This window comes from Coptis chinensis, chromosome 9, assembly GCF_015680905.1.
Source record: "Coptis chinensis isolate HL-2020 chromosome 9, ASM1568090v1, whole genome shotgun sequence".
Taxonomy (NCBI): domain Eukaryota; kingdom Viridiplantae; phylum Streptophyta; class Magnoliopsida; order Ranunculales; family Ranunculaceae; genus Coptis; species Coptis chinensis.
In genome coordinates, this window is record NC_141464.1 from 6817184 (window position 1) to 6833814 (window position 16631).

The window sequence follows — 16631 nt, forward strand, 5'->3', positions numbered from 1 at the left end:
AATGCACCTAGCCATGTTACAGGATTTAAAGGAAAGATCTTTGGCTTAGGTGATCTACTCTTGTTGTCTATTTGTCAAGGTTTAGTCTGGTGGTTGTATTTTCTTTGTAATTGTAATCCACCAATAGGCTTCTCTGGTTGCTTGTAGATATTGTATGTAGCTGTCATATGAGAGCAGGTATTTGATTTTGTTGTCTCACTGTGAGATAGTTTGTAATGGAACTCCCTCTAATGAGTATACTATGGAACTCCCTCTACTGATTATACTCTTGGGGAGGTTTGTAATCTCTAAGATTTGGCTAATGGTACAGGTTGGGGTCAGCGTTAACCCCACTCAACTTATTAAAAAAAAAAAAGTTATCCTTCCAATCATCGTATCAGTAATATGTACTATACACTAAACCCATCTATGATCCAAACATATTGTTATTTATATTCTGTATCATGATGTTTAAGCAGAACTTTAGAGATTCAATAAATTCCATTTTGGCGTGTTGACCTTGGTTTCAAAGAGTAAAGACTTAAGAGTAGCAATTCCAAATTGAGCAGCCGACCAAACTTTTATTTTACAGCCAACCTATGGGGATGACGAAATACTTATCTCTAACCGAATACTGAAGGGGAAGCAAACATATTTCTAATTCCCTTGGCATGAAACTTTCAATTTTTCATCTCGGTACTTTGATAAGTTTCAACTCAGTACTTTGATAACCCCACGATAATCGTTTAAAAAAGAAGCATCTGGCAACTTGCACTAATGGAACACCGCGAGGCAACTCAAATTCTACACAGAGAACACCCAACTCTGAGTGGTTTAGTAACGAATTTGTAGTGAGTTGCAGTAAGTAGCTGGGATATTCTTTGCGAAGTCCTGCGATTGCCAAACTTGGCCCACAAGTATTTTGTTTCTTTGCAGCTATTAAATTTCCTTTCTCCCCGTTATGCAGTTTTGAGCTTCTGCAGCTTAAGTTGAAATTGTGAAAAATATGCAGTGTAGCAATGATGACGGAATGGGGATAAAATAGTTGGAGATGCTCGAGAAAGAGACATCATTTTGAAGGGACTTCTTTTGTATGGATGTGGACATGGGAATCGTATCAATGGTGTTCAGGTGAGTCCCGAAGAAACTGGAAATGAATAATAATAACCAATGTGGAGAAGAGATCCACTATCTTTGGATGTACCTGTTTAGAAGGACAAAGTTTGGCATGTATAGCAGGCAATGATGCACAGGACCAGAAAGGGTAACATTGATGCATTTAAGGATTAAAGAAAGTAAGAGCATCTTTAGGAGAGCTACCAAAAAAACATCAAAATTTTGAACTAAAAAAACACCAAACCAAAAAAACACTAAGCAATTTTAGGAGCAACATCAAATTTTCGACATCAAACTATACGATTTTGGATAAACCGCATTATATCTCCCACGCGGTTTTTCCAACACCGTGCCACTAAAGCCCAACTAACAGGCCCAAGCCCACTCGGTTTTTTGAAAACCGCGTGCTATTTTTATATAAACAGGGCCAAAGTTGCGCAGTTCAATCACTTTCAACTCTTCTCTCAATTATAAACTCTCTCCTAGTTAAAAAAAAAACAAAAATCTACCTAAACTCTTGAAATTTTATATAGATCATTTTGAATCTTTCAACGGTGATGATTAGCAGTACACAGACAACATTGGCGATGAGGGAGTAGAACCCGAAGAAGTAGAATATGGTGGGGAGAAGACAGTGGGGGAGAAGAACCCGAAGATGTCGCGCCGACTGATAGACATCCCTATGTATTTGAGTATTAGATGAACGACTTCGATTGACAATTTGCACCCGGTGAAGCACTTGATATGGAAGTTGTCTTCTACACGTGATACAAAACACGTGTCGAGTGCAGTGGCTAATACTCAGGTAATTATTTAGTTTTGATTAAATATTTTGAATATTATGCATTAATTAGTTTAGTTGGACAAATTATTTATTTATCTTATACGCATTATTATTTTTTCATAATATCAGCATGTTATTGACTACCGAGTTAGATCGGCTTTACATGGTGTTAGAGAGTGGTGGAAGGTTATTAACAGTTTGGATGAGTTTGTACATATTAGAGATAGTATTTTGTATACACATTTAGGTCTTTTGGTTGATGTGAATTATGAGAAGGCTGATTGGGCAGTAGTCATAGCTTTAGTAGAAAGATAGTAGAGTAGAACTCATACATTTTATTTTCCTTGTGCATAGTTAGGGTTCACACCATTAGACTTCACTATGATTTCTGGGTTGAGTATCGGTATAGGCCAACCGATACATTTTCATACAAATTATGAGAATATGGATAGTATGCTTATGAGTTTTCCTCGCTTTGATGCAAATGTTTATAATTCTTCTAGTATTAAACTATCTCATATTAAGATTGCATATATGGAACCCCTCTTAGATCCTGATATACGAGCGGAGTTAGTTTTGACTGTTTTACTTAGTGAGGGTGCTGATGTACATGTTAGGGCTTTTTTTATGTTTTTTATTGGGCATGTTCTGTTTTATAATGGTCATTCTACAGTACGACTGAGATATTATACTTATGTATCTGATTTGCATGCTATGAGAGATTATGACCTTGGTAGCTCAGTATATGCCACATTGATAGCGGCGTTAGATAAAACTTCACAGACATTCGGAAGTAGAAGTCCTCAGATTGCAAGATTCATAAGACTTTTAGAGATTTGGTTTTATGAGTATTTTCGAACTCTTTGTCTTAACATAGACATGATTGCTGATACTCGTCCTAGATTTGGTAGTTGGTCAGAGCCTCACTTGACTCGTAACAGGGGGCAGATTAGAAATAACGTCTGTATGGCTCGTGCTCAGATTGATATTAGATAATTGTCATCTATTGAGTGGAGACATTGGCGTTTGACTACTGTCTTTGATGATCCAGTTGTGCAGCATGCTTGTGTGTTGTCATGTTACAGAGTTGTTTTTGCTGCACGTGACTGTATGGTTTGGTACTGTGGCGACAGATGTTGGAGGTAGATGATTGGACGTTATGGAGTTCCATGTGCTCCTATGGCAAATGTTATTGATGCGAAGTCGTGGGGTAGAATTCAAGTTCATGAAGTTCATGCCAGTGGTGGTCCTTGGCCAGATGCGTCTTCTTTTGTTGTTGAGCAGACTGCTGATCAGTATTATAGATGGTGGAACCGTGTCTCCATGGGTCCGTTGTTGCCCTCTGTTGGTCGGACTAGCAACTTCGAGTTTGTGGGCCTGGAAGGGATGAGACGTGAGCTACGTATTCCTCATCTGCCACAGCCTGTTTACAACCCACAACCTCTGAATGCATATCATCTAGCTCCTGTATCTGTCAGTAATCTTCAGATGTTTGCCGTGTGTGGACCTGATGGGGAGGCTACTTATATTTCCATTCCTGGGGTGTCTCGTGCTCATTGCCATGAGTTAGAGCCGCAGATTGATCAATATACCACGGTGAGTTTAGTTATTTTATTTTTCTTATTCATTATATATATAATATGTACTCACAATGTATTTTCTTGGATTTTCAGGCTGAGATTCAGGAAAGATATGAGAACCAGATTTGTATGTTTGATGGGATGAGGATTGTTGTGTATCATTATAGCCAAGAAAGGGAGGAGGCATATTCTCAGACATATCAGCAATCCCAACGTGCGTATGACGATACTCGAAATGCGTATGAGGATATTCAACAGGTGTACACGCAACAACATCAGGAATATGAGGAACTTCAGGCTGAGGTAGTTAATTTTCGTGCAGACAGAGAAAATCTTGATTCTCAGGTTAGGAATTTAGAGGAGCAGTTTAGAAATATCCAAATAGAGAGGAGAGGGATTGAGTGGTAAGGGGCGTAAGAAGAGAGCTAAATAAATTTGATGTAATATGATATGTTTTGGATCATTTTTGATATTATATGATTATATTATAACCATAGATTTTGGACTGCATAATCATAAGTTTTTACTTTCTTTAATTTTTTCGATTTTGAATCACAATTCTTAATTTCTTCGATTGCATAATTATTAATTTTTAATTTCTATGCACAATTCATAATTTTTCAAGTTCTATGCACCACGCCTCTAATTTTCGTAAAAACGCGACGTGTTTGTAAAACTAGCGCCATAAAATTGGTTTTGGCAAAACCGCGCTATAAAGCCCATTTAGCGTTCTCGCCCCCACGGGTTTTTTTTGGCAAAACCGCGCCATACAAAGATCAAATTTAACCAAATATTGGCAGATTTGGTGTTTTGTTTGGTGTTTTTTTTGTTTTCATCAACATGTGACTCTCCTCGAAGTTTTTGTTGGAAAACCGGTGTTTGATACTGATTTCAATAAAGATCAAACTTGGAACCAAATATTAAGCGATTTGGTGTTTTGTTTGGTGTTTTTAGTGTTTTCATCAACATGTTTACTCTCCCCGAAAATGTAAAGCCAAAAAACACCAAATTGTTGGAAATTTGGTGTTTGATACTAGGTTGATATCACTCCTAAAGATGCTCTAAGAGACAGAACTTATAAAGAGGGAAGCAATTAAAAGTAAATGGCAAAGAGCAGATCTACGATCAAGGCATCTTTAACTCAGATGGGAGCTTACGAGGAACAAGAGGTCAGTGGGCTGCAGTACAAGAGATCAGAGATGGTGACGGACTGGTAGTTGCAGCAGCACATGGCAGTCTCAGATCATACTTCAATAGCAACAGTGTCTAAGATTGCTTTGGCGTAACATCGAAATAGTAACTGCCAGATTCTGCTAAGGCCTTCACACTCGACATTTCTTCCTCTGCAGTCTGCACCAACTTGTTTATGTTTCTTAGTTATTATAAGTTACTTTACTTTTCTTTTTTCTTTTCGCTACAAATAAGTTACAAACTGTGCTCTCCAAAAATATGATGCATTAATTGCTCTTCTCCTCTTATTTTGACAAGTATATATTTACATAAAGGCATCTAAGATGTATCGAAGTTTATGGAATGAATCCCTGACGAAGAATTCTAACATCTAACTTGCGTTGAAATTTGTTTTTTGCTGGTGAATCAAAATAGGATTTCTATAGGCACTTGCAAATGAAGGCACTTCATCCAATTGGTCTGCATTGGTGTTGATACTTGACACTTCCTCCTACGCACCAAGTGGCTTATGTTTTCAATTGTTTACAACATTCCAACCTCCGAGATTCCCACACTTAGTCCAAAAATGATGCATTTCAAGTCTCCCCTTCTTGCTCATCTCAACCAAGCTCGCACACCCATGTACGGATGTAGGCCAGTCTAGGAACACCAAACACCCCTTCACACTCTTCTCGTTCTCCTATGAAATGGTACATGTACCTTTTGCAAGCTTTCTTCTTCTTCTCCTTCTTCTTGTTCTTTTTCTTCAGCAAGGTGAGTGTTAATTTGCCATGTACGCTCTATTTTCTTCTCCTCTCCTCTTCAATTACATTCTTCTCTTCAGAGCTTTTAACCAACTACTACCCGTCTCTTCTCATTCTCCCCTAATGCTAATGCAAGACAGCCGAGATTCCTTTCTACCATTTCCTAGTAATAGCAGTTGCAACACCCAGTACCGTCGATGTGGTGGCCTTGACATTCCATTCCCCTTCCACCTAAACAGTTCTGCTTGCCCTTTTCTCCACTGTGATGTTTTTCGCCTCTCTTGTGTTAATGACACCACCCTTTTCTTGAATATTAGCTCCTTGAGCTACCGAATCTCTGAGTTTTTCGCAGATGGTGTTTTGGTGGATTTTCCCAGGGAAGGAACCACTTCTTTTGGTCACTACTTGGATTTCAATTTCTTTGGTTTTGAGGATAATGCTTACTACGGTATATCTGTCCAGAACGTTCTTGGTTTATATGATTGTGAAGATTCTTCTGTATGCAAGGATGTAGACTACTGCGACCAGATTAAGCCTCCCTTGCCCACATGTCCAGGGAATTCAACGTCTTCTATTACTACCACTACAACTTGTGGCTACCCACTTTCTGACCACAGTGTCTGGGAGACGGATGATGCCTTCTCAGTGTTTTCAGAGTTCGGGTGCAGGGGATTCTCAAGTTGGATTTTTCCTCCTGGCACCAAGTCAGGGAAGCGAGGGGTTATTCCGAGAGACTCTTCAAAAGCTTTATGTGCTACCAACGCAGTCATCATCAATGCCACAGCGGTTAAATCAGGAGTTAGGTGTGCCTGTCAAAATGGGTCGTTGGCGATGGATTCCTAAAGGGAGTTGGATGTTTGCAATGTGAGTTGTCTCCCTTAATATGATTCTTGTACTTTTGTAGTAATCAACTGAGAATTTTGAATAAATAGACACAACAATTTAAGAGGCAGAAGACGTTATTTTTTTTTGGTCGTATGTACATTTAGTACACTACAAGAGGGGGGCTTGGCTGACCCCTACCAGTTTATTTATTCAAAAAAATGAAAATAGAGATTAGAGAGTACACCTTTTTTTTTTTTTTTTTTTTTTTTTTTTTTTTCGATAGGAACTGCTGTTATATTATTCATAAGAATCAGAACTTACAAGGAAAGATAGCAAATACATTGCATACATAACCAAACTAAAACCAACAATTTCTCCAGGCATCTTCAATCCCCTGTCGAATCTTGAATCCACGGCAATCGTCACCTGTCTCCACCAAATAGAGATTAGAGAGTACACGAAGATTGGAAAAAAAACAATAAAAATAAAAATAAACAGAAAATATTCCAGGAGGGAATACAGATTTACCTAAATCGATAATTAGAGAGACCATTCATGTCTTGAATAATCTCTCTTCCAATGAAATTCGGTGCAGAAGGCCACCATGAGAACACCGACTTAGAGCAGTGAAGTCTATTGTTGGCCATTATATATGCAACTCTATTACCTTCTCGATAGATATGACGTCTCAATAGAAGACGTTATTCAACAAACTGACATGTTCTAAACTACAAAATTGTTCACTCAAAATCTGGTGGCAACCTACTTTTCTCATCATTAGAGCCAGTTTGGCTAAAGCATGGGAATAAAGATTAATCCCCCTTGGTGTTACAGCAAACTGGTTCAACATCCCAGTAAAGTACCATTAGCTTCCTTCTAGCTAAAGCCTCCATGACAATTCAAGTGTCACCCTCCAACTGAACTTGGCTTTATCCTCCATAAAAATTTAAGTGTCACCCTCCAACTGAACTTGGCCTTATCCCTTCCTTCAACTGAGTCTGACAGCTTGCTCCACCCCAGCATTTGTGTCCATCGTCCCAACTGGTGACATTGATGCAACACAACTGTTTTTAAGCCATTTGCATTTGATCACGAAGTTGCATAATGAGTTGTTGGAATGACATGTTGCTTGTCTGAAGATATTAACATAGACCTTCAATAATCTTTTTGCACATTGATGGCCTGAATCAAAAGCTTAATTACCAATAGTAATAAAATTAATATGAGGTGCATTTATTCCATTGGAGGAGAATGTATTTGCACTTATGTGAGCCTTCTATCTCGTAAAACAGGAACAGTTGATGTCATACTAGTTATTATAACTAACTACAAAACTTGCACACTGGTCTAATATGATTTCATCAATGAGCCCCAGTCCCTTAACTTCATTCTCTGCTAGGGTTTTTCCTGAAATTGCTTTATCATTGCATTACTGCCTCTGAAAAGATCAAACTAGGGATTTGTAAACAGAGTAAGAAAGTGTGCTTCACACTGCTTTTGCACATTTTAGCTTGTAAGAAAGATGGACGTGAAGCATATGGAAGTGACTGTAACGCGAGACGACATAGCAATAAAAAAAGTGGTAATTCTTGCTGGTGAGTGATAGTGAATTATTAAAATAATGCTTAAGCTTTCAGTCATATTTTAGATTGGGTCAGCTAGTATTACCCCCTAGATGAGCCAATTAGGATTTTCCTCCCACAGGAAAATTAGGGTCTCCCCCTACCACAAATACACACAAAAAAAAATCAAATTGGATTGACAGTGTATTTGGGGGGAGACCCTAATTTCCCATCTAGTGGGGAAAATCCTAATTGGCTCATCTAGTAGGAGTAATACTAGTTAACCCTTTTAGATTTTTACTCGTGCTGCAATACTCATTTTCTGCATTCGGTACCAACTAGGCATTCTGGCTTTGGTATTTATTTTTGCTTCCTTAGCTACGCTTCTTGCTCGATTGAGGCGGCCTGTCAAGTCATCAACATTGTGCTCTTATCCGGTATATAAGCAGAGCAGTGCTTCGTTCTGCAAGGCTAGACAGATGCAATTATTCACATATGAGGATCTGGAAGAAGCCACAAAAGGATTTGAAGAGGCGCAGAAGCTTAATGAAGGAGCAACTGGAACAGTTCATTATGGAGTCCTTGGTAATGGATCACATGTGGCTGTGCAGAAGTTCCAGTGTGAGAATGAAGAAAACCTCATGATGGTCTTGTCTCGAGTTGAGATTTTGTCCCAAGTTTCACACATGAGTGTCGCGCCCCTTCTGGGATGCTGCATAGACTTGGGCAACACGCCACAGGTGGTATATGAAGTCTATGCAAATGGTACCCTAGATGAACACCTACATCAAGGGCGCCATAAAGGTACTATAGACTGGCAACAACGGCTAAACATTGCTGCTGAAACAGCTAGTGCTCTTGCATACTTGCAGTACGAAATCTCTCCTCCCATCTACCACCACGATCTGAAATCGGCTTGTGTCTTTCTAGACAAGGACTTTTCTGCTAAGATTGCTGGATTTGGACTGTTGAACTCTGGGTTTGAAGATGGTATTCACACACGCTACAATTATGAAGGTTCACGGTTTTATAGAAGTGATGTGTATGACTTCGGTGTGATTCTACTCGAAATCATTTCAGGCTCGAAACATGTAGATCTTCCTGCAATGGCCTTGCCAAAGATAAGGAGTGGAAAGCTAGAGGAGATTGTTGATCCACACCTTTATTATCATGAACAACCAGCCTTCCATAGGGAACAAATAGTGATAGTTGCTGACCTTGCAACACGGTGCTTGTTATTTGGGGGAGATGGAAGACTCGGTATGATGGACGCTGCAAAAGAGCTTATACAAATCGCGAAAGAGAGCCTGGATGGTGGTAGGAGAGGTCCTGCATTGGAGGAAACGTTTCAGATGATCTCCATGTCACCTGACTCAATTTATTTGCCCTGATTGTTGCCATTAGACTAGACAAAATTTGTATGCAATCTTGTCTCTTTTGCTGAGTTATGGGAATATCATATCCACCATCTCTTTCGATTTCTTTGAGTTAGTGTATACTTATATTATCATGGTTAGTTTTGAATGGGAGTTGGTCATCAATGTGACTGGCTTGGGTTTTTGAGTTATTGCTTAAATCCTACTATTATTTGATTTGTAGTCCCTCCAATCTCGATCATTCCCTTTATTTTTTTATTTTTTTAAAAGGCTTACTCTCCACTCTCATTCCCCTTTCTTTTCTTTTTTTTTAAAAATTAAGCTGAGGTTAAGGCAGACCCCCACCTGTTATTATTGCAAAAGGTTAAACCTTACAAGCCTCCCTAAGAGTTAGATCATTAAAAGGAGGAACACAACGACACTATACCGACAGGCTTCAAGCCTAACATACATAAGATAATATACTTGTCATCTTACAGTCGAGCCTAAGAAAGTAGAGATAGTAGTCCTACTTTCTAGTCATGATTTCTTTAACAATCTTAGGATGATCCTTCCTAAGATGAGTCTGCACTTTCTCATAGTTGCAAAAGAAACCTTCTCAAGCACAACACACATAAGTGAGTCCTAAAATATCATCCCAAAACTCTTTGGTGTAGTTCTCAAGATTTCTCATCTTTTTGTTTTTCGTTAGTGATTTTACCTTCTTCATCATTGCAAGTGCAAACTCTATTTCTCCTAAAAAACGCTCTTGTATTCTTTTGCTTCTTTTTTGTTTCACAGTAGTCCATTGATGTTGATCCTTAGAAGGCGCTACATACTTTGATGAGCTCTTATGCAAAACAATAGTTGGGGCTACTGTAGTAGCATCCGTAAAGAACTTAGTCTCATTCTCTGAGAGATCATCATCTTCATCCTCATATCTAGCAACTAGCCCTTCATATATATTTTGTTCTCTATGATAAGCACCCAAAATTGTAATATGAAACCCCATTGAAACATATAAATTTGGTTAATTATGTGTTTAATAATCATGAAATAAGTATATTTTTATACTTTTGCAGGTATTCGCAGTAAACATGAAAATAGTGGTTAAACCTGCGTTAAAGCACGGGGAACGATGTATATATGAATTCTTCCAAATCAGCTATGTGAAGCCCAACAAATCCGCATAGAAGCATCAAACTTCCGGAGCTCCTACCTCTTGAACCAGAACTCCGAATGCAACAAGTGAGCTGCTCAGACAATCAAGGCAATGACCTCTATGCATAGGCGGGAAGTTGTAAAATTGCCAAAATACCGGACCGCCACTGGACTGCACGTGGACCCACTATACGGGCCCGCAAGATTTGATGAGTCATCAATCATGGAGCATGTCAAGATAAAAATGCCAAATTATTGGTGCAAAGTTGACACCTTGCATGTAATTAATTGGATTAGGTGTTAATAGTGAAAAAAAAACAAGGTGTCACTTTGCTTTAATGTGGTGGATAAAAATAAAGTAAATGAGGTTTGGTGTTTCACGCGGGATGAGGGGGAAGAATTGAAAAAAGAAGGAAGAAAACAAACAAGGGGGGAGACACTCCATTTACTCCCTGGACTTCTTTTCCTTTACCATGCATTATTTTAGTTCCTTAGTCTTAGTTTTTATAGAGTCTTTTAGTTTTGGTAGAAAGCTTGTAATAGTTTTAATGGAGGTAACCTTGTGTTCTTCTAGTTAAAAACAAAATCTAAATGCAAGTGAGTTCATCTATATATTTTCTTCTTCTTTTAGTTCTCTCTTCTTTTACAATTATAATTTGTACTTCTCATTTTTTTAGCCCAAGGATCATGAGCTAAACCTTCCCTTTGTAGGGAGTTAATAATACTTATGTGAGGGAAAATCTTTGTTATTTGGTTTAGTAAGTTGTTTAGGAAGAACAACTAGACCTACATCCTATCCCAAAATGATAGTTGGTGTAGTGTCTAGTTAGGGATCATAGTGATGAGCTTAGAGATAAGTCATTGCTTTGGTTCTACATGCTAGCATGTATGAGCTTAGAGATGAGTCATATATGTTAGGGATCAAGTTTTCTTTTATTAGGACTTGTCTAAGAGTTCTAGAAAGATTATATGCACTTACTAAAATCAAATAACAAAAGTTAAGTTATCTTCACATGAGGAGAATTAACTCTCCATTTTTGTTTTATTAAAATTTTATCTTGTCTTAGTTGCGTGTTTACGTAACTTAATGTTTTCAATTTTTGTGTAGTAAAGAAACCAAGTATTTAATATTTATACAATCATAACTAAACTTACTCACTAGTTTCCTAAAAGAGTAAACCAAGTTGTAAGTGGTCATAGAATTTAGGTTGGTTCGAATCCTTACTCCAAACAATAAGAACACGAAGATCGTGAGTAAGGAAAAATATCTTTGAATTCGTACTTTGGCCAAAGAAGAGATTCAAATCTCTAACATAGCAAAAGGTGAATATCAAAATGGCGCCGTTGCCATTCTAAAGACCAAGGACTTGTGCTACAGATTGGAATTTGCTCCAAGGGGAACCCCACTCTCATCTTCCCTTAATTTTTGCTGTTTTTCCGTTTTTGTTTTATTTCTTAATTGTCACCGCGCAAACGACCTGATCATTCTCAGTTTTTTTGGTTGTACTTCCAGGAACAAAAAGTTAGGACCGGGAAAGTAAACTACATCAATATATAAGGTTGCTTTGAAAATTTGTGCCCACTGTGGGAGAATCATCTGCGTGCGCGGTACTGGACCGCGTCCGCGGGTGTCGTAACTCTTTTGCTGCTCATGTTCTACCTCCAGCATCCACTGATCTATCTTGATCCATATCTAGGCCTAATTCTCTGGAACGGTAATAGAAAATTCAAATATCTTCTGGGATTAATTACGTCGACGGATTGAAACGTGTGTTTCATTTCTTTGGCGACTAGCGTGACGCTACAGGTTCCAAATTTTTACTGTTTTTGTATGAATGTCATGTACGTAGTTATTATGTATTAGTTTATGGATTATTATTTACGTATTAGCCTAGAAATATGCATGAATCATGTTCATATACCGGTACATATTTATATATACGATTAACTGGGCATGAATTGCATATCAATGTATATATACATATATATGGTACTGTTTTGCATGGTTATATGTCTTTCTATGTATAAGTGTCTATTGTTGCATGTTTAGTATTTCTCTACGTATAAGTACACGTCTTGTATAATACTTCGATTTTGTCAAGAAAGAGGAGAACATTCCAACGAGGGTTAAAATCTGAATTGGGTAAGTTGTTTCTAAACCTTACGGGGTGAAGCTGCTCTCTATATGACACTCGCAATCTCAATGAGTATTGCCGAAATCGATTTATTATGCAATACAAGAGTCGTATTTTAGTTATGTATAATACATTGCATGTTTAGTTTTAGCATTGTTGTATTTATATGCGTACGTATACTATATTCGCATGCTACTGTATTTAGATACGTATGAGTGATTCGAATTTGCCTGTTACTGTTGATATACATCTACGTAATATCGATCTACAAATTAGCGTACATATACGTATTACTGATGTATATTTGTCTGTACGTATGGAAGTATTTATCGATGATACAACCTTGCCTATTTGTATAGCTATACGTATGAGTAGAGTATCTTCACATGCTACTGCATCTAGTATTGTATGAGTAGATCGTATTTGCATGCTTGTACTTTCATCCTTGCATAAATCTTTAAAAAAATAAAAAAATAAAATAAAATAATAATAATAATAATTAAGAACGACCTTGCATAAATTTTAATTCCATAAATCTTAATCATATTCCAACGGTGTCTAGGAAACTTGAAAGATTGAGGTTACTTAATTAGAACCGTGCTTGCACGGAAAGCCTCCCTCATATCTCTCTTGTAACCTGGCAATTGGTTTATACACACGTATTCCTCGCTTCACTGCTACATTAGCAGCAGCTTAGGGCTACGTTGTTCAACTCCAAAATCTTTAAGAGAATCATAAAATTCAAGTAATAATAAGTTTCTTCTGTCAATTAGATCTAATTTTATGCTTGCATGAGATTAAGGTCTGGTTCCACTAAAGAATTTGAACATACCTATCGTTGAAAAAAATACGATAAGCAACTGCGTAAGTTCTCACCTAAAAATTGTTCTTCTTCTGTTAATAACCTTCATCAAGTTCCTTTGTCGCCATTACCTTCTGCAGTTAAGGTCGACGATCCTCCACCAGCTGAGAAGCCCTTGTCGGACTTCTATACTGCATTACAGGAAGGACCTTCTTCCTGCATCAAACTTGAGGACATTGTCGGTGATTTTCGTATCCCACCAAACTTTTTTAGTTTGTTACCTGTGTATCATGCTTTAGATCACAAAAAACCGTACAATCATCTTCATAGGCTTCAACAAGTGACCACAACAATTCACCATCCAGCTGTCTCTAAGGAACAACTCTTGCTTCGGCTATTTCCATTCACTTTAGCAGAAAAAGCGTCAATTTGGCTTGCAGGACAACAGCCACAATCCATAAACACATGGAATAAACTTGTTCAAGCTTTCATGCTTCAATTTTACACTCAAAAGAAAACTATTGAAATGCTTCAGAAAATGCAATTCTTTCGTCAAAATCCTCATGAATCCTTTACGGAAGCATGGAGTCGCTTTACTGATCTTCTTTTAGAATGTCCTTATCACCAACTAGACAAAGCCGTCCTTGTTCGTTCCTTCTTTAATGGACTTTCTGATCATCAAAAAGAAACTTTTGATATAATGAACGGCAGTTGCTTCATAGACAAAGGAGCTACTGAAGCATATACTTTTCTTGAAAGGATACCTTACACACTGGGGTAACACTGAATCGTCTAGGTCATCAAAGGATACTGTTACAAAAGCTACATCTATTTTTGAGGTAAAACCCGATCCTGAATTAAAAAATTTGATAGAATCCGTAACTAAAAAAGTAGAAGCCCCTGCAGTTCAAGTAAACGATCAACTACCAAAACAGGTTATGAACACTGACACCTCCCCATGTGTTCTTTGTCTTAGTTCTGACCATCCTGATGCATATTGTCCCTTGTTATATGCTTCCTCTACTCAACCATCGGAGGAAGCATGTGCATTCAACATTCCAAATGCACCTTGGAGACAACATCCGAATTTCGCTTGGCGCCAAAATAACCAATAGCTGGGGGCTCCTCCAGTTTTCGCTAATCCACCAGTTCGACCAACCAACAACTTTATTCCTTACCGCCAAGGAAATAATCAGCAATACCAACAAAGTCAGACTCAATTTCAAAATACTTCTAATGCTAACTATCAAACCAACCGCAGCCTTGTTCCAGCCAATCCAAATCCCAACTATAATCAACAACTCCTCAACAATAATCGTGATCTATTACCTGTTGCACAACCTGCGCCACTCGTTTCAGATAGGACAAGTGAGACTTTCTTAGCTTACATGAACCAATAATCTCAAATGTTAACGTCTATCCAACAATCACTTCAACAATTGGCGCAAGAAAAGAGTCAGAAAGGCGTGTTTCCTGGACAAACAGTTCCAAACCCTAAGCCAGCAAACACTGCCTTTGAACTCACCAATGCACCTGGTACAAGTACTCCCAACCAAGGTGAGGTGCACGCAATCACTACTCTTCGATCTGGAAAAACTGTAGACAATCAAATACGTATGCCAGATGATCAACCAAAGGAATCCAAACGGTTCCAATGAATCTATTTCCAATAATGAACCTACAGAGGATTCACCAAATACAACAAAGTCAACATCTCAGAATTTAGGAAACAAGTAAGTGGACCCCTTTTCCAAATTCCGCCCTAAGGCACTGTTTCTTGCACGCTTGGCAAAGAATAAACCTGATGAGAATTTTGATGAAATTTGAGAGACTTTTCAGAATTTGACAATCAACTTACCTTTTCTCGATGCCTTAAAGTTATTGCCAAAACATGCAAAATTTCTAAAAGATATGTGCACCACAAAAAGGAGAACTAATGTTCCTCAACAAGCGTTCCTCATCAAACAGTTTCCATCCATCACTAAACACAATGGTATAGTCAAATACAAGGACCCTGGTAGACCAACGGTTCCATGCACCTTAGGTGACAAATATACGGCTACTGCACTACTACACCTTAGTGTGAACTTACTTCCATATTACTTATTTAAACAACTAGGTCTTCATGAGCTGAAACCTACCACTATGACTCTACAGTTAGCTGATCGTTCCATTAAGTATCCAAAAGGAATTGTGGAAAACGTCCTTGTAAAAGTCCAAGACTTTTTCTATCCTGTAGACTTATTATTTTGGATACAGAAGTTGCATGTGATTCCATTCCTATCATCTTAGGACGTCCATTCCTAGCAACTGCTAATGCTCTTATTAACTGTAGGGATGGTTCCATGACCATGTCCTTCGGAAATCTTTCGGTCAAGGTAAATGTGTTCAAGATGATGAAACAAATTCCAGAGCCTGACATTGATGGTGAGGTGAACAGGGTTGATAGCATTGTGCAAGAGTATTTAACAAACATTTTTCCTGAAGATGAAGTATACCAATTTCTTTCCTTTAGCGATTCGGAATTTGAGGACGATGATTATACAGAAGAAGTAAACGAGTTATTAGAGTCAATACCATTATTTGACCCTACGACCGTGATGTCAAGCGATTTGGATGAACATCAATCTGTTTACTCTATGGACAATAACTTTCCTCAAGAATCTTTAATACCCACTCCACCCGCCCCTGACTTAAAACCTCTTCCTTTGGAATTAAAATACGTACATCTTGATCCAGATGGTAGTCATCCAATTATTATATCATCTCAATTGAATGATGATCAAGAATCTCGTTTAATATATGTCATTCAACAACACCGTTCTGCTATTGGATGGTCCCTCGATGACATTAAGGGCATTGACCCTAATGTATGCACCCATCGCATACATCTTGAAGAAAATGCTAAAACGTCGCGTGAACCGCAGCGTCGTCTAAACCCAACCATGAAAGATGTGGTATGGGAGGAAGTTTTAAGATTACTCGATGCAGGTATTATTTACCCTATTGTTTCGGCAATAAACTGCTTCAACACAACGAGAGCAATGGTAAAGAACACACTAAGAAACAGAGGAATTTAATGTTGGGGGAGATGAAACTGAACCAAATAATGGCTGCCTACGTACCCAAGATCTGTTCTCTAGGGATCAAGTTTCCACGTAGTTCCTTATGAAAAATAATGTGATATTTATATAGGTAGAGTAGAGAGTCCTTGTAGCTCAAGTAATCTTGTTGCTTGAGTAATTGTGATAGAATATAACTGTCAACTGATAATTATCTTTTTGATAAGAAAATGAATCTGGACATAAATCAATGTATATTAGTGGCAAGCCATGTGGCTAAGGTTCAGCCTTAGACACATGAGTTAATGGGCCTATACATTGATCCATGATATTGCG

General features: G+C 38.1%; 2 protein-coding genes across 3 annotated transcripts; both read left to right on the forward strand.

The window, feature by feature from the left end:
• Window positions 1-991: 991 nt before the first annotated feature.
• LOC147474605 (uncharacterized) lies at window positions 992-3972 on the forward strand. 2 transcript variants are annotated; one of them, XM_086582225.1, is made up of 3 exons: window positions 992-1900; window positions 2931-3475; window positions 3553-3972. In XM_086582225.1, exons 2-3 carry the CDS (start codon window positions 3026-3028, stop codon window positions 3865-3867), a joined length of 765 nt encoding a protein of 254 aa, XP_086438351.1. In that variant the 5' UTR covers window positions 992-1900; window positions 2931-3025; the 3' UTR covers window positions 3868-3972. The 2 variants fall into 2 exon arrangements, with proteins under 2 accessions (XP_086438351.1, XP_086438352.1); XM_086582226.1 differs by having other exon boundaries at window positions 3013-3475.
• A 490-nt stretch (window positions 3973-4462) lies between these two features.
• Window positions 4463-9261, forward strand: LOC147474606 (Protein kinase superfamily protein). The gene is given in 4 exon segments (XM_086584868.1): window positions 4463-6213; window positions 6216-6257; window positions 7729-7800; window positions 8123-9261. Coding segments are annotated over 4 exon segments (1956 nt in total). The 5' UTR covers window positions 4463-5420; the 3' UTR covers window positions 9172-9261.
• Window positions 9262-16631: the final 7370 nt, after the last annotated feature.

Excerpts from the sequence above, each read along its gene's own strand:
- LOC147474605 (XM_086582225.1), top strand. The coding sequence starts at position 3,026 with ATGATTGGACGTTATGGAGTTCCATGTGCTCCTATGGCAAATGTTATT. Across the intron at positions 3,476-3,552 it reads AGATTGATCAATATACCACG|GCTGAGATTCAGGAAAGATA; the intron begins GTGAGTTTAGTT and ends TTGGATTTTCAG.